Below are 22,993 nucleotides of genomic sequence, written 5' to 3'. Positions count from 1 at the left end.
TTATTAGACTTTGCTTTTTCTCTGCATCTTCTACGTTCTGATGTACGAATGTATGACTTAGTTCAAGGAAGATCAAAATCCAAAAGAAATAATGTTCATAGCAATAATACCAAGGCTTGGATGCAGAATGATTAAAGCGGCTATCATCGCACGCAGTTTAAAACAGACAAGCAAAGAATTGAACCCCACTCCAAAGATCACAAAACAAGCAATCATCAGACCGTGCCTGCTATGCTCAAATCCCGGATCTCCTGCAACACCTCTTCCACCCGGTTGTCCAGGTCTCCCCGAGCATACTGATCCCTCGTCTCCGCATCCAGATACTGTTGCACCTGCGCCATGCGCGAGTATGCCTCTGCGCAGAACCGCAATTGAATCTTCACCAGTGCCTCGAAGCTGGGATCCAGGTACGGCACCCGCAGGTCGATGAGCTGGGGCAATTCATTGAAGAGCTGTTCGTTCAACTGCTCATACGCTTGCTTGGCGATTTCCGTCTCGCGCTCCATCCGGGGCAGCTTCGTCGCATCCTTATCGGGCTTCTCAACCAGCTTCTTGACCTTGGCGCGCATCGAATCGTAGTCGAGTAACTTGTGATTGCGCTTCTTAATGCACTCGTTGATATCCGGGAAGTAGGCACAGAACCGAGAGATGGGCTCCAACACAGTCGAGCTACACATGCCAGCCAACACATTAGTCGCAATGCCAGAAGAAGGGGAGTTCACAGCGGATATAGCCAACATACCGGTACGGGCCGTCCAGCGCCTTGATCGTTTCCGCATCCAGATCCTCCACAGCCTGCTTATAACTCCGACTCACTCCGTCGTTGGTTCCAGCATCGCCATAGAAGGCATCAATAGTCTCAGCGATCCGCATCTGTGAAGCAGTCATAGCTACCCATCACCGTCCAAGGTCAGCATCCGCCTCCGCATCATAGCTAGCATAGCGATCGCGGAAATCAAACACACCTCGTAGCGAATCCAAGTATCCCTTTGCCTCTTTCTGTAACCGATTTGCGGCAGCTTCCATCGTCCGGTACCGACTATATCGCATCGTGTCTATGTTAGCCAGACAAGTTCCCCCCTTATCCAAATCAGTCGGACAAATCCATACCGCTCTTCAATCTCATAATCGCGATCACTTGTGCGCTCCACATGTCCTGTTCAACCCAAGACAGTGCGTTAGTATATCCCGTGTGCTTGATCAAGCAACAGAGCTCGTATATCGGAGACATAATCATCCCCGACTCGAGCGGGGTTGTGGACCGACATACCCGTCTTCATCATCACCTGCGTGGTAGCACGGTTGACATTTTTCTTAAACCCTATAGACCCAGTCAGAATGGCAAGTCAGGAGAGAGAGGGGAAAGAGAATGGGTCCCGATGGCGCAGGATCCATCGATAGGTAGGAACGGGGAGTATTCAGCGCACCTGCCCAGGACATGATGGCGACTTCAGTAGCGGTCGGGGGGTATCCAGTAATCGGAGAAGATTAGGGGGTGGGGGTATGTATGTTCGAGATCCAAAGAATCGGTCGGTAATTCCGTAGGTGAGGACAGAATGGGTTGCTGGACGATGTAGGCGTATAATGTGAGGAGAGGGGAGGGAATAGACACAGATTTGGCTGAATGAATGCGAAAGACCCTCAGCAAGTAAGATGCCCGATGCGGGACGGAATGATGTTCGGAGACGTTCGATCGATTGATTGATTGATTGGCGTGGCTGTGGCTGTGCCCTTTTTTTCTGCCCGTCCTTCGTGGCGGTGTTCAGGTTTATTTACGGACAAACAGTAAATCTTACTGTTGGTGGTTTAACTTACAGCCCTACGAAATGGAAAAGTGTAAAATTACCCGCGAAAGTTTACCAAACAGCCGTTATGAACTTCCGACTGCCGGTTCTGCTCGTTTCTGACGTCATGGAGGCCATGACCGTCCCCTCCGTGCACACAGTTGGTAATCTGGCAGCCTGCCTTCCGACTCTCCTCCAGACAAATGGGGCTGGTGATGTCAAAGAGGGAGGAGGAGATGGACTCGCCTGGTGCCTGAGTGCGACTTTGGATGTAGCTGGAGACGTCATGATCGGGCGAGCATCGTGATGTGACACAAGGTACATCGGAGTTTCAATGTCCTGTTGCCCTATGGGGCAATCACAATGTATCCTACACCATCTTCATGCCACACAATGCACTTCACGCCGTGGCATTAGACTTCATGTAATAGTGTAGCATACATATGGAGTGCATTCGAGATTCTTGTCAAACGACAGTAGATGTTGTAAGCGACAGTATGGGGTACATGCTACCCTGATCTCGATGTTTGTGGTTGCACAAACATTCTTCAGGCTTTTAATACCCCTTAGATAGCGCACACTATCCAGAATCACCTGCAGCTCTATGCTTTTTAGTGCCGCGGGCATTGTATACTTGTACGAGTATATTAGTTAAGCGAAGGAATCCGTGTTTATCCGCGTTTGTCGGATCCGTCCTCGAAGGTCGCAAAGTATACTTATGGCAGAGCGTGACAGAGATTCACCATTTCAGCTTCCATAAAAGATAATGGATAAACACACCAAGGAATCAATCCTACTGTAAAATCCAATCAGCAGCAACACCATTGGACAAGCCCGCACCTGACGATTCAGGTACTCCATATGCGTTCATTGTATGCAAAGAAGAGGGCACCAAATTGACTTTTGCAGCGATACATTCTGCCAAGTATAATCGACATCGGCGCCTCTCTTAGTTTGATATTCTATGAGGCTAGTATGGCCAGCCTTGCATGACTGACATCCACCTGATTTTCAATCGGTCTCCAGGTGGGTGTTCCTTGCCTTCAGGGTCGTGGTCGTTGGCGGCCCTGGATTGCCCATAATTAGTCTCGGCTTAGGTAAAAAATGGTGCTGCCTGTCCGGGTTGCACGGCGTGATCCTTCTGGGCGAGGCCAACTGCATAGGGCTGGCTGGCCAGACTGCCGAGGGCGGCATTCCACAACGGGATCGGGCAGTGGCTCGAACAAAGGGGGATGAATCATGCATGCTTGTAGGATCGAAGACGGTCAGGGAAAATTAACAATGATACATGATGAAAAAGGAGAGAAAGTGCTTCAAGATATGCAGTGTTGTGTTTGTGTTGTCCAGCAGAGAAAAACAATCAGAAAACTTCCGGACACACAATACTCAGTTATCGATTCAGTTCTAGCAGACAGACTCCCACCTGCTGTGCTGCTGAGCTGTTCGAGCTCCACCAGTCCAGGGTTTCAGTAGCAAGCTAGCCTTCCTCCGAGGATCGGTTCCTATTGAATTACGGGCTCGCGTTCCTTTTGGGGCTGCATGATGCGCCAAGCAAGCTTGATCTGGCTCGCGTCCGGCGTCTCCTCCGTTTGCAGCTCCGTACGGCGCATGTTTTTGTTGTAATGACCCTCGGTGATTGGACAGCCAACCTACCTGAGGCACCTGATGCATCTGCTGCATACACCCATCTCAGGCGTACCTAGGTACATGAATTGGAGTCTTCCAGACCTCCAGACCGGTTCTCTTATCCATTGGCTCGGCATGAAGTGTTGAGGATCGGAGGGAATGCTGTGCCTCTTGGCTGCCTAGGAAATCTTGGCATTGATAGAAATATGGGCCCAAGACAATAGTAAGAAGTCGCTCACGCATCGGCCTCTATGCTAGTTGTACTTTTGACTCAAAGCCCCTCATGCAACCATTATTGGACGGGTCCACATTATTCACTATCCAGGTGGAAGAAATTTTTGGCTACTGAAAGAAGGTTCGCCCTATTGCAGACGTCGGCGTGTAACCATTCTCAGCTGCTCAAAAGGGAGAGCCAGAAGCTGGCCTACCTTGCAAAGAGCCCGTTGCAAGCATGCTGATACAATCGTAGAATGTAGCGTCTTCTCCCTAAATGGTCGGGGTAGGCATGGCATCAGCAATAAGTAAAAGAAGGGGCAGCTAACAAATGTTAAGATGTCCATAGAGTCATTATCTGGTAGCTATCAGCCGACCGACTGGGAGGGGAAAGAAAAAAAAAAAAGAAAAGAGAAAACCCGTTCAATGTGGGAAGCCCCATATTTCCGAGCTCAAGCGGACGGTGCCAACTGTATTCCAGTCGGTCATTGAGCCCCTGGGGCACTCTGCTCCTCTGGTCACTCAAAGGTGCTGCTGCAACAAGATAGCTGATAGTACCGCCAGTCGGTTCGGACCCGAGGTCTGCTAGTGTTCTCGAGGCATGATAGTTCGTCTACTTCAGGGATAGTACTTATGACGAGAAAGAAACGCTGATGTATGGGGCATACACTACAAGATTAGGGAGGCAACGTCGAGCAAGCCATGAGTCTTCCTGCTTCTGCAGTGTCAGGCCAACTCACCCGACCCTCGCTGGCACACACCAAACCGCCTCCCCCGGAAAGAATGCACCAAATCTTAACAATGCGCAGGTATAACTTGAAAAGATGATGCGGATTCTCATAGTTATACTGGATTAGTATGTGCTGCAAATGGGTATCCCAAGATAAATCACACCGCCCATACTAATACAACCTCCCGATGCTACATCTCACAGAACCCATAATGCGCCAACACCGTCCATGGGAATAAATATATGCGCGCCCAGACCCAGCAAAAGGTGGAAAACAGTCAGCATGATCAACATAACCCGGGCAGAGATCCAATCTCCCCTGTGGATGTTTGTCTTTCAGCCCCTGACAAGGCCCATTAAAAACGCATATAGGGAATGGGACCAATCAAAAGAATGCTTGAGATGCATGAATGCGAAAAAAAAAAAGGTATCGAATGTGGGAAAGGAAACCATGGCAAAGAAACGAAGTAGTAAAAAAAAAAAAAGAAAGAAAGAAAAAAGCGGGAGGAATGGAAAAATGGCTCATAGGTCATGACTCTTCGTTGCATTGGCATGAAAACATGACGACCAAACTAAGCCCATAAGCTAGTAGGCAGATGAAGGAGAAAAGACAGGTAACATGCGCCGGTATAGTAGTGCGAAATCAAAGGTGCCTCCTTCTATAGAACAGCTCAGAAGGACCGGGAATAAATAAGATAGACAACCCTCCCAGAAGAAACGGGAGAAACACATAAACCACCCGGGTTAATGGTTTTTGAGCAGTCGCCAGAGGCAGACAAACAGAAACAGGTAGACCACCACAAGGGATACACAGCCCGGAACAACGTCCGATCAATCCGTCGAAACCCTGTATCAGTATCCCTCCTCACCAGCCTTGCACAGCTTGATCTCGCGAACCCACTCGGATTTCAAGACTTGCGAGGCGTTGATACGGCGGGAAGGATTGGGATCCAGGATAGAGTAAATGACGTTTCGGCACCGCGCCTGCGAGACAATTGTAAGCCAGTGTTAACTGGGAAGCGAGGGGATCCGCTCAACACTTACCCGATGCAAAGTTTCAATGGGAGCGTAGCCATCCTCATGCTTACGACCCTCCAAATAGCGTTGGTAAAATTCATCCTCATCCTTACGGGCCACACGCCAGAGATGGCGTCCGGTTCTCATGGCCATGTAAATGACGCCCGTCGCCCATACGTCGACAGCGCGAGGGTCGAATTCCTTCTCGACATATTCTTCCGGGGCGATGTAAGGGGCTGAACCACAGAGGCCCGCAGTCATGTGAGCTTCCTTTTCCCATGCCATGCGGAAGCATTCACCGTTTCCGAAATCTGTGATTTTGAGAGCGCCGTGGGTGGTCAACAAGAGATTTTCAGGCTTGAGGTCCCGGTGGGCAACACCCATCTCGTGCATGTATTCGACGCCACGCATAAGTTGCTTGAAAAAGCAATCCGCCTCGGCCACTTCCAGTTTCCCGGCCGCCAACACGAGTGTATAGAGGTCGCCTCCGGCGCAATATTCCATCACCTCGCAGTAATCGCCTTTAGCATCCTGTAGAAGATCAAGGGTGTGAATGACGTTGGGGTGGCGAAGGGAAGAGGAAATGCAAAATTCCGAGGTTAACCGCTTCTGATACTTCTTCGTCGTCTCCTGCGGACGACGGCGGAACTCTTTGACCGCGTACAGCTGCTCAACCTTGGAGTCTCTCGGGTCCACCTTGTGGGAAATCCGAACAATACCGAAGGCGCCGCGGCCAACGATTTCCTGGCATTTTCCATATTTGTCAACCAACGAAGCGGTGGCGTTGGGGCCGCCCTTCTTGTCGGCGGCCAGCTTATCCCGTTCGTTTTTAAACTGGTCGATCCATGTCGACATAAGCGATAGCTGTTGCTCGTCCACGTGATCATCCTTCTTCCTGCCACCGCCCAACATGTCACGTAGCAGATCCGTCAGCTTCTCCTGCCGTCTTGCGCTGCGGAGGTGATGGTTATGAGTGCCATCTCCGGGCAACTCAAACCGCTTATGGACCGGGGCAGCTTCTTTCTGCTCCTTGCCATTGCTAGATTTCGGCTTTTTCTCGGCCTCCTCTTTTGTAGACGCCTGTCGCGAGGGTGCTCTGGAGGATGGCTTAGAGTTAGGTCTGGAGGAGGGCTTTGAGGTGGGCTTTGATTGTTTGATGCTGGCGTTCGAGGGAGCTTTGATACTTTCTGTACTGCTATCGGAGAAGTCGCGATGCGATTCCGGCTCTTTCGGGGTCGACTTCCCGGTATTGGAGAACATGCGAGAGATGCGATTGGCCATGGTAGGTCTAGCGATTTTTGCGGGGGTGGGAGGAACGGGGAGTACGTCCCCGTTCGCCGCGGACAGATTCATGCCCGCTAAAGCACGTGTTACCTGGGACTCTCCATCTCGGGAATCATTGGAGATCTGTGATGCTGCGGTGGAGGAGACTGCGGAAGGTACTGGCGAAGCAGATTGTGGAGTCATGTGCGGTAGTGAGAGAGGAAATGGTGCACGGAGTGAAGAGGCACAAGAATGCCCCCCGTGACAAGGTGGGAGATAAGATTAAAAGCCTACAGCACGAAGCTGCAGAGGCCAACAACAATGGCTATGGAAGGGAAATTGAAAGATGAAGAAGAAAGTTGGAAGGACGGGGGGAGAGGAAGAGAGAAAAAAGTTGCGGTGGCCCCAGCCGGTCGTGGTGGTGGCCTGAGGCGACGGGGTGTGTTTTCTAGAGTGACGAAAGTGACTTTGGGTTGTGGAAATTACAATAAGACTTTTTTTTTTCGTTTTTCCTTTTTCCTCTTCCCCTCCGTTTTGTTTAGTCAAAGGGTGGGCAAATTCAGAAAAAGGAAATTCAAACAGCGGGAAAAAAAAATTCAAAAAAGAAATAATAAAATAAAAAATAAAATTCACAGGGAAAAGATGCACGGCGCAACAAGGCTCGGGAATGCCCAGATGGAACGGTACAGACAAGACTAGGGTCCTTGAGAGAAGACTTGGCTCGTTGCCTTGCAAATTCCACTAAAGTCAGGGAGGGAAACAAGCTGTTGTGCTGATGAAAATTACCCCGGGGGAAAGGCTCTCGTAAGAAAATAGGGAAGAAGAGGGAAGAGGGCTCAGCCTAGTCCACCGGGGGCGCCCAGGTTGAAATACCCTAACTGGTACCGTAGTACGCCGCGGGCGTCGCAGGTTGGCGCCGGGTAGGTAACCTAACCTGAGTATGAGACTCTGGATGATGGAGGCAGTGGTCAAAGTAACCAAGCAATCGTTAGCTGAGGAGCAACTTATGGGGGGGTGGGCTGCTTAGTCTTCTTTCTCCTTCCAGCTACCTAAAAGAACCACCAGTCTTTTTCCTTCCCACCATTTGATGGAATGATTTTTACTTCCTTCATTTTATTTTTATTATTATTAACTATTGTTGTCTTATTATTAATAATCTTCAAATTGTGGAAACCTGCGTTGACCTCCATATGGATACAAGCGTCTGATTGAGGTTACAAAGATGAGGGACTTTCCCGTTGTTACTGCAATGTGGAAGAAAGGACAAGCCCTTCCCCCTTCTTTTCCTCGCTCGAGTCTTTGATCTAATCAGTTGTCTCTAAGTCTCCTTTTGTGCTTCCCCATGGGAATTTCCTGCTCGGGTCAGCATCGAGTAATAATAATGAAATCAATCAAGGCGAGTTCCAGTTTGGAAGGCCAGTCCCCATACACTCTCGCTACCGCCTCCCGTTCGCAGGTCTGAGTTGGCCTCCTGTTACTGTAACGGTATGGTATCATACAGTTGCAGCCACACTCGTTCCCACCGATCAATATTCTACTTTGAATCGTCTCCAGGAACTTGGTTAATCCATTATAAGTTGGTCTTGGTAGTCTCCATTCATTGATGACTTCATATGAAGTCTTTCTCACGTTGATAGCTGTTCCTTAAAGAAGAATATTGATCATACGGTTCTGTGCGTAGAGTGACTCGGATACCTCGTATGTGGGCAGTAGTAATCTACGTAGTGTTTAATCCGCAAATCCGTCACAATACCACAAGTGGCGCGGGTGTCTCTGCTCCTCCAGCAGCAACTGAAGTGACAACTTACCTGCTTTCTTGAGAAAGACAGGGCTCTCCTGTCCTGCAAGACCAAGTCTCCATCCGCTGTAAGATGTAAGATTAATTCGGAAGATCCTTGGAGCTAATGTTCCGTTACTGGGTCTACTTCCGCGTTCACATTCATCAGCTACTCTCTAGTAATTAGTAGCTACTAACACTTACTCCGTGTTGCTTTTTGCTAGCGATCCCGATGTCCAGTCGACTGCTTCGTTGTCCCGTCGTCATTTACGCGCAACCACTTGATGTTAGTAAGATAGATTGTTACCGACTGTCAACTTGCCCTTTCGACGTGGATGGGTCCCAGAGCCGATGAGATCGCAGATTGTCACTCCCTTTCTCTTTTTTAGTTATATTTTTTTTTTCTTCTAAATCAGCTTAACTTCCCCCTCATTCTACTAACTACACGAAAATTAGTCGGATGACGTCCACCTCGCGGCTACTCTCAGCGCTTGGTCTCGCTTCGTCTCGCACATTCTCTCTTCCTCTCTTGCCCCCTCTCCCCTCTCCTCCCTCGAAATCATGACGTTTGTGTCATTGCCGTTGTCCGTGTCGAGGATGCGATTAGTCACTGGCTCCGGAACGACCTTAATTTTCGGATCACAACACTGCAGATGCCGCACAGCCTCAATTCAACCCTCGGTCCCCGCACATCATGGATGGGGGGGACCGATGGCTTGGGTGGCTCACTGGCTCGAAGCACGAGTGGCCGGGTATTTGACTAGTATTGTGTATAGTATACTATGGTATAGTCAGTAAGTGGTAAGTGAGTAAGTAGCTTTCGAGGAGACCGGTCGGATGCCTGGCGTATTATCGGTACTATTACAGTAGTAATCAGTTAGTGTTACTTATGGAGTACAACTAGAATCTTGGCCGGAGCTTCATGTGGCGGCTCCTCACCAGCGTGGCAGGGCGGAGCCACCCTCATCTTCAAATATGAATCTGATTAGTGATGACTGATAGCTAAAACCATCACTTAAGTTACTCAAAGGGTCATGCTACCCGCATGAGGGGTAACATTTCCCCTAAGGAAAGTAAGTAATCCATCGAAAACAACACACACACACACAAGTAAAGGAAAGTAAAGTAAACCAAATAAGTGGACTACGCCAGAGTGAACGCCGTGGTTAGCGGCCAACCTGAACCCTCTTGACCCCCCTTGAGGGAGAAACCTCCACCAGTCGTTGGCTGCATTTCACGGCGGCCTCCTCCATCTATGACCCCATTTCTGGTGCGCACTTATGCCAAGCATATATCTTGTCTGCCTACAGCTGGCCCATGTCATGTCTGCTTTATCTCATGCGATCCTGCAGATTCTTTTTGACAATCGTTGAGGGGCTGAGGGTCACCAACTAGTTCCAGTGCCACCAACGAGACGGGAAAATCAGCCACGGCTATTACTTAGTCGGGTAGGTGGGCTGGATGCCTCTCGGTGGCTCCGATATACAGCATATACTACTACTACTACTACTACTATACTACATATGTATGTTGTCGTCAAGAAAACTCTCTCCGCGCCAATAATGGAAGGTGCTAGATGTACCTTCATATATACTTACATACTACTTTCTTATTGTCTGGACCACCTGGTGGTAATGGTGGTGATTCTAGCCAACAGTCTTCTTTCTTTTGACCCGCAGAAAGGTAGCATTTGTCTCTGAAGGCCCCTTACTTGGGTGTCCTTAGCTTGTGATCAGATGAAGAAGTGTCTTTCCGTTTCTCTGTTAATCTATTGAACACCGGGGCCTTTTCTTAGTCTGCGATGGAGGCAACTTTCTTTGATGCACATACCCCCATTTGGGTGTCAAATAGCTCGAATTGTCCGTGAGGGGGAGGCAAGGTCAGCAGGGTTCAAACCCCAAGGGCGAACGGATGTCCAAAGTTATCACAAACCTCATATCGTTTCTGGAGCTGATCGAGAAGGAGCAGCAGCGACAGCAGCAACAGCAGCAGCAGGCCAGGCCGAGTCGGACGCCTCCTCTCGTACCCTCAAGCGCTTTAAACAAGCAACTATAGGATGCAAGTCAAGTAACTCTCAAGCCGTCTGGCGGTCATTGCTCCGCCGAGCATGTCCATTATTGGCACCTCAGAAAGCAGGGTAATCATCTGCAGCGCTACTACTACTACCTGGCGACCACTCGGGGGTATGTTATTGCAACAAACACTCCTGTGGTATGCGGACGGGCTAGCGATGTCCTCCGACTTGTCACAACTGAACGAAAGGTGATATCCACCAGTGCGCTAAAAGGGTTGCAAATGACGTGGGTTGTTCTCCATGAACAGCTGCACCGGACCTCGGTCGTAAAAGTTTTAGGTTGGCGGCGGACCTAACTACGATTTAGAGGAGGGTACAGAGTACTGTGTAGCTGACTGAGTATTGGCGCAGTGGGCAAAGGTAGGGATGGTCAATGGATTGACAGCCACCCTGGCCCATGTCAACCGCATAGCCCGGATGTTGATTTGCGGAGATCCGCTGATAACCAGCGTACTCCATTGACATACATAGCTGCTCCGTCGAACCGACTTGACAGTACGGAGTACCTAGTGGTGACTTACGGAGAGCTAAGATAGCGTCTCATCTTGTTGGGCAAACAAATGTCTCGCAATGGGGCTATTGTCGCTTGTCAGGATTGTACCACTCAGGGTAGTACAAACCCGAACACACACACACACACACACACACATACGGAGTACACACCCAGAGATTTGGAGCTTTGAAAGTTCCCACGCGACGAGGCTAGACTAACTAAAAGTTGGGGGCAGAAGAAGGGGAGTGAAATGGCCTGCAGGTGCCGCCGGTGCTCCCTCAACACCATACCACTTATTGCTAGTTACACACTACCTACAAAACACAGTATCGACCTGCTGTCGGATCCACCATCCACCACCAGTACTGATTACCCGTATTCCGACTGGCAGGATAGTATCCAGTGGATAGAGAGAGGGAGACGAATAATCTGAAGGTGCGGCGGATGCCCCATGCTTTTTCTTTTTCTTTTTCTTTTTCTTTTTTCCCCTTTCCTCCACTGCATGATGTATCGACGGGAACAGACACATACAGTCATACGCACACACGGTGGACGGATCGCGTTCAGATTCAAATTAGCACGAGGGATTTTTCCCAGCCAATGGTAGCAAGAGCGATCCAACGAGAGAAGAAAGGGAGAAAAAACGGTCCCGTCGAAATTAGGATGATTGTCCAGTCCGCGATGCAGCTCAAGTGGGATGGAGACGCACCACACCGAGTGGGTCGGTTCCGAGGACTCTCATGTCTTGTCTACATTACTAGTCCAAGGGCACTAAACCTGGCCGAGTCATGGTGGAAAGCTAAGTATTGGATTTTAATCACTGATTCATTCACGCTTAGTCTAAGATATTTTCCCCCTCCCTCCCCGGTTTTGCAATCCGGTGTATAGTAGGTAGTAGATACTTGGGTAAGTGCTCCATTTCATGTCCCCGCCAGTAGTAACTACTATGTGATGTGACGGTGTACCAATTCAGCTTGGTGCGTGTGTGTCTACTAGTAGATAGTACTAAGAGTCGGACAGGGGGGAGGGGGGAAAAGAGAGAGCTGAGCTCTGGATCTTCCATGAGCTAGACCTTAAGCACCTGCAAGAGCTACCTACAGCTTGCTAACTATGGTAATTCCGATTATTACATATCGTAGTATAGCTTTGCAGACCAATCTTGAGGGGATGGTGGATCATCAGCAATCTACGGAAGTGAGGCCACATCTTTCCGTACGTTAGAAGATGCAGTAGTGATTGTGAATTGGACTGGGGATCGCTGAGAGAACCGTGGATGATTTGGTGGGATCAACCCTGGCCTCGGCTGCATACATCTGTGGGCGCGAACAAAAAGCAAAAAGGTGAGTTGAATGAACCGATCGGCATCGTATTTCCAAAGTTAGCTACTTGCTACAAAAGGTTATCATCATCATTCAGACCAATCGATCTACCGATAAAATGAAGAAAAAGGAAAGAAGAAGAAGAATAACAAAAAATGATCCAAGACTACTGGGTAGATAGATAGATACTGACTGAAGAAAGGGTGGGAATGGCAATCATTCATAGTGTTAGTTTGGGGGGCGGAGGAGAGGGGAAGGTTCCACGACGAAATACTCTTCGGAAACGAGGAACAACCGTCTTCCGATACGGTTTCCGGCTAAGAAATACCAACGAGTGGATGTTGATTCTCATTCCATGGATACGGATGAGGTACGCGTGCGACTAGTGCTGCTGCTTCTTCTTCTTCTGTCTGACTCCTCCCCCTGCCGAAAAAGACCCGGCCGAACCCCAGCCTGGTTATGGATACAAAGATGGAGAATAAGTCCGGAGTACTCCGTACTAGAGAGGAAATGGACTTAGCTAGAAGCAGGGGGAAAAATAGCAGCCATTAGGTCTGACTTGACTTAAGGCACCGGCCAAAATTGATGGCCCATATCGATATGGCATGGTGTTTTTACTCTACGGGAAAAGAAAAGAAACAATTGCCAAAGCTCAAGCGGAAGCCCGTCAGGTAGTAAAGCCTTGGTATCTAGGCATCTACTAGGTATCTATCCAAGTAGTATCTAGTAAGAGAGGGAGGGAAGGCTCATGGTTGACCGCTAGTATTCCGATCAGACAACCCCATCAATTCAATCCAGTTCATTTCATTTTTATTTCCTTTCCTTTCCGCAGCAATATGGGTATAATCCATCCACGCTTCTCCCTGCTCTTGTCCTTTTCTCCCTGCGCACTGATGGGATGATCGAACTGCCAGACTGGCGACCGCCACCACCCGATTGACGAACATGAATGAAGATGGATCCCGATGACGGGGATATACATACTATACTATGTCAGTTAACAAGACGCCGGGGGGTTATCGTATTGCCAAATACGGGAGGAGGGGTGCTCCTCTTCTCGCTTCCCTTCCTTCACAGTCAAAAGGTTTGGAGAGGATCCAATCCAGGACCAGCGATCAATTGCGGGCTGAACTATTCCGTGGCGGAAAGGAAAAGAAAGAGAAACTTGCCATGTGGTATGATAATGAAATGGATCCCCCGAACATCCTTAATTTTATCGTCATGGTGCTTGCTCGCCCCTCCCCTCCCCTTCTCCAATATGCGGGATCTAGACAGCCACCGCATGGTTGATCACCACCCGTCAGTCAACTTCAGTTGTATCTACCCAGTAGATTGAAAGAGACATTGAGAGAAGCCCTTGCGAGCCATGCAATTGGTTCTGTTCAGCAGATAAATGAGATGCAGCCAGCATAAAGCAGCAGCAGAAGCCCAAGCTATACTAGCTGCTTACACTACTAACTAACAACCATCTCTACCTAACTACAACGCTTGCTTGCTTGCTTGCGTGCGTGCGTGCTCCCTTCGTATCTCCAAAGACGATCATCCTGGGATCCCCCCGTATTCTCCCTCCCCTCTTCCCAAGTTCACCCCCCCCCGGTTGGACATTCCACTGCGGGATATGACTTCACAGGCACACGGACTCCACACGACGCCGTCCAACCCAATGTTCATAATCCAACAGCGAGATGGAGACTGTGGTGGCTTGCGATGCGGGTTCATTCGCCGGGTGCGGTAGCAGTGGGGGAGTTAACTTGTTTAGTTTGTTGGTCGCTTTTTCTAGGACTCCCTCTCCACGTAAACTAGCCGATGAGGCGAATGACTGGACGAATGAGCCGATTCAAGCTTTTCGTCGCATCCGCGTGTTCCTTTCCCGAGTCAGATTAAGCTGCTACTGTTGCTGCTGTTGCTCCGTTCTCCCTATACAGTATACATATTATCTACAAGGTGCTGCAATGGCCGTGGGTGTGAAACTCAACATGAGGACGATGTGGGACTGCATGATTCCCGAAACCACGCTTCCTTCCTTTGCCCGACGATCGGACAACTGCTGCTGCTGTTGCTGCTGCTTTGTCAGGACCGATGTACATGCCCAACTAACTTATCTACCAACTTGCCTAAACTTAACCAGCTACATGACTGATTGACTACTCAGTTAGTAGTTTATGTCGAAGGACAACTCGCATCTGCCCGGTAACGCGGCACATTCTCAAGTCTCAGGTATCAGCTGATTGTAATCGGAGACATAAATCTTGATCATGCGGAGGGAGACTTGAACTGGGACTGAACCACAATAGTTTTATCATCTCGGAGGTCGCTTTCATATGTGTTCTTTTCTTCCGACTCCCGACTGACTCGATATGATGCCTGCTCTCCGATTCCGTTGTCCAGCAAATCCGTGACGAAAGCAAAACCCTCCTATCAAGATCGGGTGTAGACTTGGCTCTCATCCCGCGAAAAAAAAAAAAAGAAAAGAAAAGAAAAGAATTAGACATTCAGCCAAGCTGCCCGTGCTGTTGCAGACCAGAAACGGCCCAAGTTCTTCTTGACCGTATCTTCAACAACCTTTCTTGTTTTGTTTTTTCTTTCCCAGCAGCACTGCTTGTTGATCGCCCCCGTGAGTCACTCACTCGCTCACTCCCTCCGAGGAGCTGAGCTTACTTGGCACAAGCACAAACTCGTGTTCTGGCGCACGGCTTGATCCGACCCATTGAACACAGCCTGCCTTGTCTCCCGGTTATCCTCGCACGGAAGGAAGGAACAGTCAGATGAACGCTTACAAAACAGCATATTGTTCAAAAATAGGGTCATGATTTAGATCCTTGCGGTGTGCGTGTGCACACACACACATACCCCCCCGGCGCCGTGGGATTAGGTAAGGCACATACAGCGGGCCATCAATCATCAACGGGAGAAGGGAAGGCAGCGAACAACAACACTACATCCCATCACGTCTCCCTCGGGCATGCCGCCATTGGTGTCTTTCAAATCGCTCATCAGGGACACCAAAAGCATGGGTTTACACCGATAGGAGGGTGAGCGGCGGTGAGCGAAGGTTCTGGCCAGATCGTGGCGAATTACTTCACCGTGAGTCAAGGCGATGTCATCCCCGCCGTTTGAGCGCATCTGTGGTTGAGGTGATACCGAACCAGCCTGTAGCTTCTAGAGCTTTTTGGTTTTCCCTGTCATGAGAGCTATTGGCTTTGATGCTGATTTGCTGTTTGGGCGTAGCTATGTCTGGGTCGCCCGCTTCAGCCGAACCAGCCCTACCATGTGTATACAAACTAACTGTCCAGCAGCAGCAGCAGCAGGGACTGACCGAACACAGCATACTGCCTTACACTGTTGGCCATCCATCTACAACTGTGTTTTATCCAGAGATGACGATTGAAAGCATATCTTGACACCACGACCATCATTATCCCCACAATCAATCACCTCATCCCTCTCACACTGACCTACCTACCTATCTGTAGTACAAGCAACAACAGGACACAATCCGTAGATTACACCCCAAGCAAAGCAAAAGAGTAGCAACTGAATCGAAACAAATGACATCTTCTCTAAACCTAAAACTCCCAGAGCCAAACCCAATTCATCTCATCAACCTGACATCAATCTTGCATCAACCCATCCCCCTACCCTCCCTCCATCACCGTATAGATTCGAATATAAATAACCCGCCTCCCTCATCATTCGCATACTTATCAATTATCTTCGACCATATCTCCAAATATTTATCAGTATTCCAACCAATCCAAGACAAACCACAATGTCCAACCGCTACGAACGCGAAGCCGAAGACCTCTACGAGGACCAGAACGACCCATCCCCAGTGTCCGGTAACTTCCATGATAATTCGTACGCGCACGAGACGCAACCCGGTCTGAGAGGCCAGGTGCCCGTGACTAGGGACCAGGATGTCTATGAGGATCCGATCCAGCCGCCTTATTCGAACTCGGACCAGCAGCTTGGTATGTTCTCCTTTACCTCTACCTCTATTGAATGAGTATGGGTGCGTTTTGGTTTCAAGAATGAATCAAGGCTAACGGGTCTGGTTTGTGTGAAAATGCAGCTCAAGATGAAAGAGAGGCGATTGATCAAAGTAATGTGATCCAGGGAAGGACGAGGGGCGCGAAGCCGCAGACTCAGAACCAGTATTCGGAGGGTCCGGGTGAGGATGATTTGCCTGATGAGGTGTTGTATGGGAATGCTGGGACTTCGAGTACTCGGTATGCTTGATGGATTGACCACACCTCGTCGTCACATACTGGTGCGTGATGGATGATGACTAGGGTGTATGAGTTCATGATGATGTTGTGATCTGTTTTTGTATAAATGGTGATGATACGGATACTTGTGTGTAAATTATGATTCCGGAGGACATGTATGCTCTCACTTATTTCATTTTGGATATTACATAATGATAAGACGTCAAGTCATAAATTCGTTCGTCCCTAATTGACCATTTGAGAAGTGTGCCTGGTCGTGGTTTAGGTCGCTGTTCGTGCCGGATGCGGCCGGGTGTCAGGTAGTTCAGAGGTCTGCGAGCAATGAATGTGCTGCTATAGCCCTGACATTTGTGGCTTGATTGAAAGGCCTGCGGCTTGTGTCGACAGTCGACAGTAAGGGACTTCGCGGAAGCCCCTCCGCCGCATCGGACCGTTGCTGCACGACGGCATTCTCAGATCATAGGGATGCAGGACGGGCTGATCCCACTCTCACATGGACGCTTGTTGACCCCCTTATGAAGAAGGTTGACGATCAAAGCTTGAAGCTCAATTCGACTTCCATTCATGAGCGAACAGAGTATTCATCTATATCCGAGACCGTTTCACGACAGAACCCGAGTCTGCTGTCGGTTAGACGACATCCCAACTAGACGACGTAAATAGCACATACCACGAACTGTTCCAGTGACTCTTCAAAGAGCTCATTGTTCACACCAATGCCACCTGGATGCTCTGCTGGGGATAACGGGTTTTTGACCACTAGAAGTAGAGGTGTCAGCACACAGAGGAGGCAAGTACTCGTTGGCTAAGCCAGAGCGTACCGTATTCGACGTAGAGATTGATGTAGATCTGCTGCAAGGCAACGCGCATGTTTGGACTCTTGAGGTCCGTGAGCATGACAAACTTGATATTGGTCGGAGTCTCGTAGTAGTGGAGCTTGTATTGGCTCGTGCGGTAGGTAACGAAACTATAAACGTGGCCGAGTTGTTAATGACCGTCCTCCACTCGAGTTGCCTCGTCGCTGAAAGATGTAGAATCCTTACTTGTCGTCCTCGCCTCCTAGCTTGCGAACCATATTGCGCAGGGAGAAAACAGTACCGAATATGAGCTTGGCATCGTCGTCCGTGGCGCGCGCAGTCTGACCTAATGTTGCGGGGAGACCCGGAGCAGAGGTCTCGGAAGTCGGTCGTGAGGATTTGCTACCAGTCATGGAGGTCGGACGTGGGAGCCAGCGCCGATTATAGATACATTCAGCTAGAGAGGGAGACACAGCATTAGCAATGTCCAATTGGAATGGGCTGGGGATGGATAGATGTGAAGGAGGTAGTACCATGACGATCGAAGATATAGAAGGAGTAAACAACCATCGTGTCGACAGACGAAGATATAGATTAGAAACGAACAGGCCGATTTCTGGAGCGTCGCAGAGTTTGACGTGAAACGTTACCCGACGATAGAGATTCAAGATGATGATAAGCCCCAGGAAAGGAGATCGAGGCGGGTCTGACGGCGGAGGGAAGAAGGGGGAAGGTTAAGCTGATCAGTTGAATTAGACTCGGGGATCTTACTCGTGGGCGGTGAGTCGCTCAGATCCACGGATTCTCGATCCCAATCCAAAAATAAAAAAGAAACAATCCGATTATGCTGGACTTCTCGGTTTGACCTGTGAAGATTCCTTTTGTGGTTGCTAGGCTGTAGGCTGGGAACATATCGAGCAGATCGTCAAGTGATGCTTGGATGTTCAATAAATCGTGCCTATCATCATTTCCCCGGGGAAATTCTGGATAGACGCCTCGTAATGCTTAGTATCAGCCTTACATAAATCTGCTGCCCTGGGCATCCAACCACTGCTTCTTCACCACCACGATTTCCCCTCTCAATCCCTCCCTCTCCCCCCGGTCAAGCTCTTCTTCTCCCTCTCTTCGACACTTTTGAATCTCGCGCCGCACCATCGAGGAGAAAGCAAATATTCCATTTCTCCCTTTCTTCCCCTGGAGTCCCTGGTGCTCTGTGCTGAATCTTCTTCTGCCGGTCCCTCCTTCCAAATCGTGGCTTCGGCGCAACGGCTGCTTATCTCCATCGCCTCGTAAACCCCGATCTTTCCCCACACTTCATCACAGGCAACCGTTTTTTTTCCCTCTCCTCGTCAGAGTTGACCAAGACAGCCAAGTTCCGATCGTTGTCTGAAACACTCGGGGCTCTAAGTCCTTGCCGCGGCTGCTCCGTCGTCGACATCTTCCAATGGCCTCAGGGGACGCCGAACTCCCCCAGCAGGTTGCCAGCCCAATCACCACCGAGCGGCCACCTCTGCCGCCCTTTCGCTATGTGTGAGTTGCACTGCTTTGCTCGTCTCATCTTCCAAAACTGCCTTCAGGCCTGTTTCTGGCTTTCTTCAACCGGTCACCTTTCTCAAATGCTCCTGCATGGGGATACTGATTCGCATCCACTTCGGAAATTAGTTCCACCCCTTCATACGAAAGCCCCCAAAGACATCATCGCCGAAACCCAATAGTCAGGCGCCCAGTAAAGGTATGTTTTTATCTGGGTTCTACTGCTATGCTATCATTCGTGCCTTTTTCCAGTTCTATAATCATGTCTGCCTCTTCATTGTACAGCTTCGTCGCTGACTATCCCCATAGGAGACGCTTAATGCCAGATCCGAATATTATACCAGCCAGGATGACGGCACTGCTGAGCACCGGATCAATCAATACGTGATCAAGCAAGAGATCGGCAGAGGTTCATTCGGGGCCGTGCATCTTGCCACTGACCAGTTTGGAAATGAATATGTACTTGCCCCCACGCAACATCATCTCGGGTATCTGCTGAAGAAGCTGACCGAGAATGTACCATTCAGGCTGTGAAGGAGTTCTCCAAGGCTCGTCTACGGAAACGTGCACAGTCGCATCTTCTACGCAGGCCACGGGGCCCTAAGCGTCCTTCAGATGGATTCAACTCGCCGCTGCATCGCCGCCCGCCGGGTGAGGATGAGCACAAGGAAAACGCCCTCTATCTGATCAAGGAAGAAATTGCCATCATGAAGAAGCTGAACCATAATAACCTTGTGTCTTTAATAGAGGTCCTCGATGATCCTACGGAGGACTCACTCTACATGGTCATGGAGATGTGTAAGAAAGGAGTGATCATGAAGGTTGGGCTTGAGGAAAGAGCCGATCCCTATGATGACGACAAATGCCGCTGTTGGTTCCGAGATCTGATTCTGGGAATCGAGTATTTACACGCGCAGGGTATTGTGCACCGAGATATCAAACCGGACAATTGTCTGTTGACGAGTGACGATGTCTTGAAGGTCGTTGACTTCGGAGTGTCCGAGATGTTCGAGAAGGATTCGAACATGTTCACCGCAAAGTCAGCAGGCTCGCCCGCCTTTCTTCCGCCGGAACTATGCGTTGTGAGGCACGGTGATGTTTCAGGCAAAGCCACGGACATATGGTCAATGGGAGTCACATTGTATTGTCTTCGGTATGGCAGGCTGCCATTTGAGAAGCAAAGTATCTTTGAGCTATACGAAGCCATCAAAAATGACCCTGTTGTATGCGAGGGAGAGACCGACGAGAACTTCAAGGATTTGATGTTCCGAATCCTAGAAAAGGACCCGACCAAGCGGATACCGATGGAGGAGTTGCGGGTATGTGAAACATGAACGCTGCCTGTACACCATTGTCTTTACTCATAGACTGCATACAGGAACACCCTTGGGTGACGAAGAATGGCCTTGATCCTCTTCTACCGGAGAGTGAAAACACTGCTGAGATCGTCGGTCTGCCAACAGAAGAAGAGATGAACTCCGCCATTACAAGAACCATTGGTCACGTTATGGCCGTGGTAAGTTGACACACCCTTACTGATTATAATGCTAAAGGTGACTGGTAAGCTTCAGGCTAACGATTACTATAGATCAAAGCGGTTAAGCACTTCAAGAGACTAATCGACCCCGCAAAGGCAGAACCGCCCATGCAGAGTATCCTTGGTCAAGAATACGAAACGCATTTTGTTGAGCCTCCTATGGAGATGGAGCCAGAGGAGAGCTTCACAGCCAGCAGCAATATGCCCATGCTCAACAAAAGTCAGAGTCTAAACATGTATAATAGACGGCCTTGGGAACGTGACAACGTGTTGCAAGGGTTTCATCAACGTCGCGAGGATCTAATCCCCAACCAGCTCACCGACAGCAGCGAGTCGGCCGGCCATCACAGTAAGCCCGGTCTTCCATCGGGCAGCAACAGCAGGAATGCACCCAGAATGGAACCTGAAAGGAAAGATTCTGGGTCTATTCGCAGTCACAATTTGGCTGGAGGGTCGATGGATGATGTACAACCCATCTCCATTCCCCAGTCGCCGTCTCCTTTTGTCCCGCTATCCCGAGCAAGCTCGGTCACCACAAAACGTAGTGTTGAGGGAACTCGTGGCCATGCACGCGATCCTCTGGAAGAGGAATTCCCATTCCTTCACATCGGGCCATCAACATACACCGGCTCGTCCCACGAAACCAACATAGATCCCGACACCGACCCCATATTCGAAGAACCCGACACCATGATATCTGCCGAACCCGACGAGATGGACATCGACGTATCCCACCCTATCGTAAGCGAGTCACCTGGAGCCGCTGACTTTGACATCTACGAGACCGCCTATCGACAAGAAATCGAACGCATCCGGACCCGTACCCTCCCCCGACAGGGTACCATCCCCAAGATGTACCTTACCCGCCGTGTGGAAGGACGCGACGACGTGAAGAAACTCGTGGGACAAGATACCACCGAATCAGCTCTAGCATCAGGCCGGAAAAACACGGGCATGAGCCTCAGCTCTGCAGTCAGCGCTATCAGACTTCAACTGGAGCAACAACAGCGACAACAAGAGCAAAAAGCACAGCATGCTGTAGAGAATCAAAGACCGGCTCCACTTCGCCCATCTGCATCATCTGCCTCCGGTGGTATTCCGGAGCCAGTCGCATCATTGTCTACGGCGGCCGGCACCACCACTAGTGCCCCCGAGACTTCGAATCCATCAGAAGCCTCAGCAACCAGGTTAAGGTCCTTACTTGATCGGGTTAAGAGTAGTCAGAGTCCGTGATAGAAAGGATGGTGGTAGTACCGCCCTGGGTACAGACAGGTTGATAGGGAGCAACTACGGAGTCATGTCAAGTAATAATAGATAGGTTATAACGGGTATCATCATGGCCGATGCATGCAGGGACCAGAAGGAAGAAAACAGCTGGCGACACATTCAATCCCTACTGTACTTGATGCCAGATAATATCCCCGACGACCCAAATATATCACTGTAAAAGTGGAATGCAATGTCCTCAAAACACTTGGCCAGTACGTATGACTAATGATGAGACGAGCAACCGACAGCCAGCCCCCGGCTCGACATGCGTTTCCATTTCTGATGCTGCTCCCGCAACTCAATACATACTACGGCGTACAAGAAATATAACTGTGCCAAGACTAAGAATGTTGAGTGTGGTGTGACGCCTACGGAATCTGGAGCTCCGCTTAAAGATGCTTGCTCCTTGCTTGTTCCTCTTCATAATCTTTTGGTCCTCTGTTTCTCTTTCTTCAAAAATGGGCACGATGATCTCAAGAAAGAGCTGAAAGCTGTACATATAACCTTGTCAAGATCCGATCACTAAAAAATTAGTAATTATACAATATGATAAATCCTGACCATAGGAGTCCACACGCCCAGAGACAGCGGAGAGGGTCAAGGCCGAAAGGAGGAAGAGGAAGAGGAAGATGAAGAGATGGCCAGTGGAGAAGAAGCCGAGAGACGGAGGGAGCGGAAGAGAGAGAGAGAGAGAGAGAGAGAGAGAGAGAGAGAGAGAGAGAGAAGAGAGCATATGATGCAAGACAAGGAAAATTATGCCCAAAATAAGGAAAGTCAATAGGCCACGTCATATTCATGAAGTTCGTATGAAATGGAGACTTTGGAATAGTGCTCCGAAAGCCCGATGATGTGCAGATTTCAATATGCATGGAAGATCATTAACTCAGTGCATCATTAAGGTGCATGTACGCATAAGGAAGAAGAAAAGTCAAGAAATTGATCAAGAAAAGTGGACCAATCAGGGCCTTGGTGACGGGGGTGACCGACTTTTGCACAGCTTCAGCCAGATATGCATAAGTCACGCCAGCCCAGAGAAAGTAAATCGGACATGTCTGTCGGACGCTTCAACTCGGTCATAGGTATATCGATCCGCCAAGCATGAGCAATCAAATCGTCCATCAAGCTGCCCCGCCGGAAAGCGGAACCCCGAGACGCAGGAATGTGAGATGGGGAGAAGAAGAAAATATTGTATGAAGGCTGTGGCGCTCATTGCCTTGCTTCCGTTACAGGTAATTCCGATTTGCTTCTGGAAAGAGAGATTCCGAACCAATGCTAACTATCGTTCATGTTCAATGTTGTAATTTGTCCGTCATGCTAGTGACTCGGGAATTC

General features: G+C 49.5%; 8 protein-coding genes across 8 annotated transcripts; 5 read left to right on the top strand and 3 right to left on the bottom strand.

Moving 5' to 3' along the window:
* Positions 1-215: 215 nt before the first annotated feature.
* ASPBRDRAFT_199168 (amphiphysin-like protein RVS161) lies at positions 216-1,440 on the bottom strand (the record flags this gene model as incomplete). Its single annotated transcript, XM_067621296.1, has 6 exons — positions 216-669; positions 743-890; positions 966-1,039; positions 1,111-1,156; positions 1,271-1,321; positions 1,428-1,440. The coding sequence occupies 6 exons, from the start codon at positions 1,438-1,440 to the stop codon at positions 216-218; spliced, it is 786 nt and encodes a 261-aa protein (XP_067475998.1).
* Positions 1,441-5,205: 3,765 nt separating this feature from the next.
* On the bottom strand, positions 5,206-6,837 carry ASPBRDRAFT_58082 (serine/threonine protein kinase SAT4; the record flags this gene model as incomplete). Its single annotated transcript, XM_067627849.1, has 2 exons — positions 5,206-5,337; positions 5,398-6,837. The coding sequence occupies 2 exons, from the start codon at positions 6,835-6,837 to the stop codon at positions 5,206-5,208; spliced, it is 1,572 nt and encodes a 523-aa protein (XP_067475997.1).
* A 1,822-nt stretch (positions 6,838-8,659) lies between these two features.
* ASPBRDRAFT_46950 (uncharacterized protein) lies at positions 8,660-9,359 on the top strand. The gene has a single exon (XM_067625749.1). It carries the CDS (start codon positions 8,972-8,974, stop codon positions 9,206-9,208), a length of 237 nt encoding a protein of 78 aa, XP_067475996.1. The 5' UTR covers positions 8,660-8,971; the 3' UTR covers positions 9,209-9,359.
* A 599-nt stretch (positions 9,360-9,958) lies between these two features.
* ASPBRDRAFT_46948 (uncharacterized protein) lies at positions 9,959-10,863 on the top strand. Its single transcript, XM_067625748.1, has 2 exons — positions 9,959-10,273; positions 10,339-10,863. The coding sequence occupies exons 1-2, from the start codon at positions 10,212-10,214 to the stop codon at positions 10,463-10,465; spliced, it is 189 nt and encodes a 62-aa protein (XP_067475995.1). The 5' UTR covers positions 9,959-10,211; the 3' UTR covers positions 10,466-10,863.
* Positions 10,864-13,807: 2,944 nt separating this feature from the next.
* ASPBRDRAFT_312923 (uncharacterized protein) lies at positions 13,808-14,649 on the top strand. The gene is made up of 2 exons (XM_067622885.1): positions 13,808-14,513; positions 14,591-14,649. The coding sequence occupies exon 1, from the start codon at positions 13,982-13,984 to the stop codon at positions 14,438-14,440; it is 459 nt and encodes a 152-aa protein (XP_067475994.1). The 5' UTR covers positions 13,808-13,981; the 3' UTR covers positions 14,441-14,513; positions 14,591-14,649.
* Positions 14,650-15,696: 1,047 nt separating this feature from the next.
* ASPBRDRAFT_46943 (uncharacterized protein) lies at positions 15,697-16,682 on the top strand. Its single transcript, XM_067625747.1, has 2 exons — positions 15,697-16,267; positions 16,369-16,682. Exons 1-2 carry the CDS (start codon positions 16,066-16,068, stop codon positions 16,533-16,535), a joined length of 369 nt encoding a protein of 122 aa, XP_067475993.1. The 5' UTR covers positions 15,697-16,065; the 3' UTR covers positions 16,536-16,682.
* On the bottom strand, positions 16,637-18,146 carry ASPBRDRAFT_312577 (TRAPP subunit BET5). Its single transcript, XM_067622882.1, has 5 exons — positions 17,856-18,146; positions 17,569-17,779; positions 17,347-17,492; positions 17,196-17,284; positions 16,637-17,145 (listed from the first exon to the last, which is right to left on the bottom strand). The coding sequence occupies exons 1-5, from the start codon at positions 17,890-17,892 to the stop codon at positions 17,128-17,130; spliced, it is 501 nt and encodes a 166-aa protein (XP_067475992.1). The 5' UTR covers positions 17,893-18,146; the 3' UTR covers positions 16,637-17,127.
* Positions 18,147-18,766: 620 nt separating this feature from the next.
* ASPBRDRAFT_133077 (putative calcium/calmodulin dependent protein kinase) lies at positions 18,767-21,625 on the top strand (the record flags this gene model as incomplete). Its single annotated transcript, XM_067618494.1, has 5 exons — positions 18,767-18,850; positions 19,165-19,385; positions 19,445-20,174; positions 20,234-20,371; positions 20,444-21,625. 5 exons carry the CDS (start codon positions 18,767-18,769, stop codon positions 21,623-21,625), a joined length of 2,355 nt encoding a protein of 784 aa, XP_067475991.1.
* Positions 21,626-22,993: the final 1,368 nt, after the last annotated feature.

This window comes from Aspergillus brasiliensis (genome assembly GCF_001889945.1).
Source record: "Aspergillus brasiliensis CBS 101740 unplaced genomic scaffold ASPBRscaffold_12, whole genome shotgun sequence".
NCBI lineage: Eukaryota > Fungi > Ascomycota > Eurotiomycetes > Eurotiales > Aspergillaceae > Aspergillus > Aspergillus brasiliensis.
Note: the sequence above shows the minus strand (reverse complement) of the source record. Positions and strands in the feature narration are given on the sequence as shown.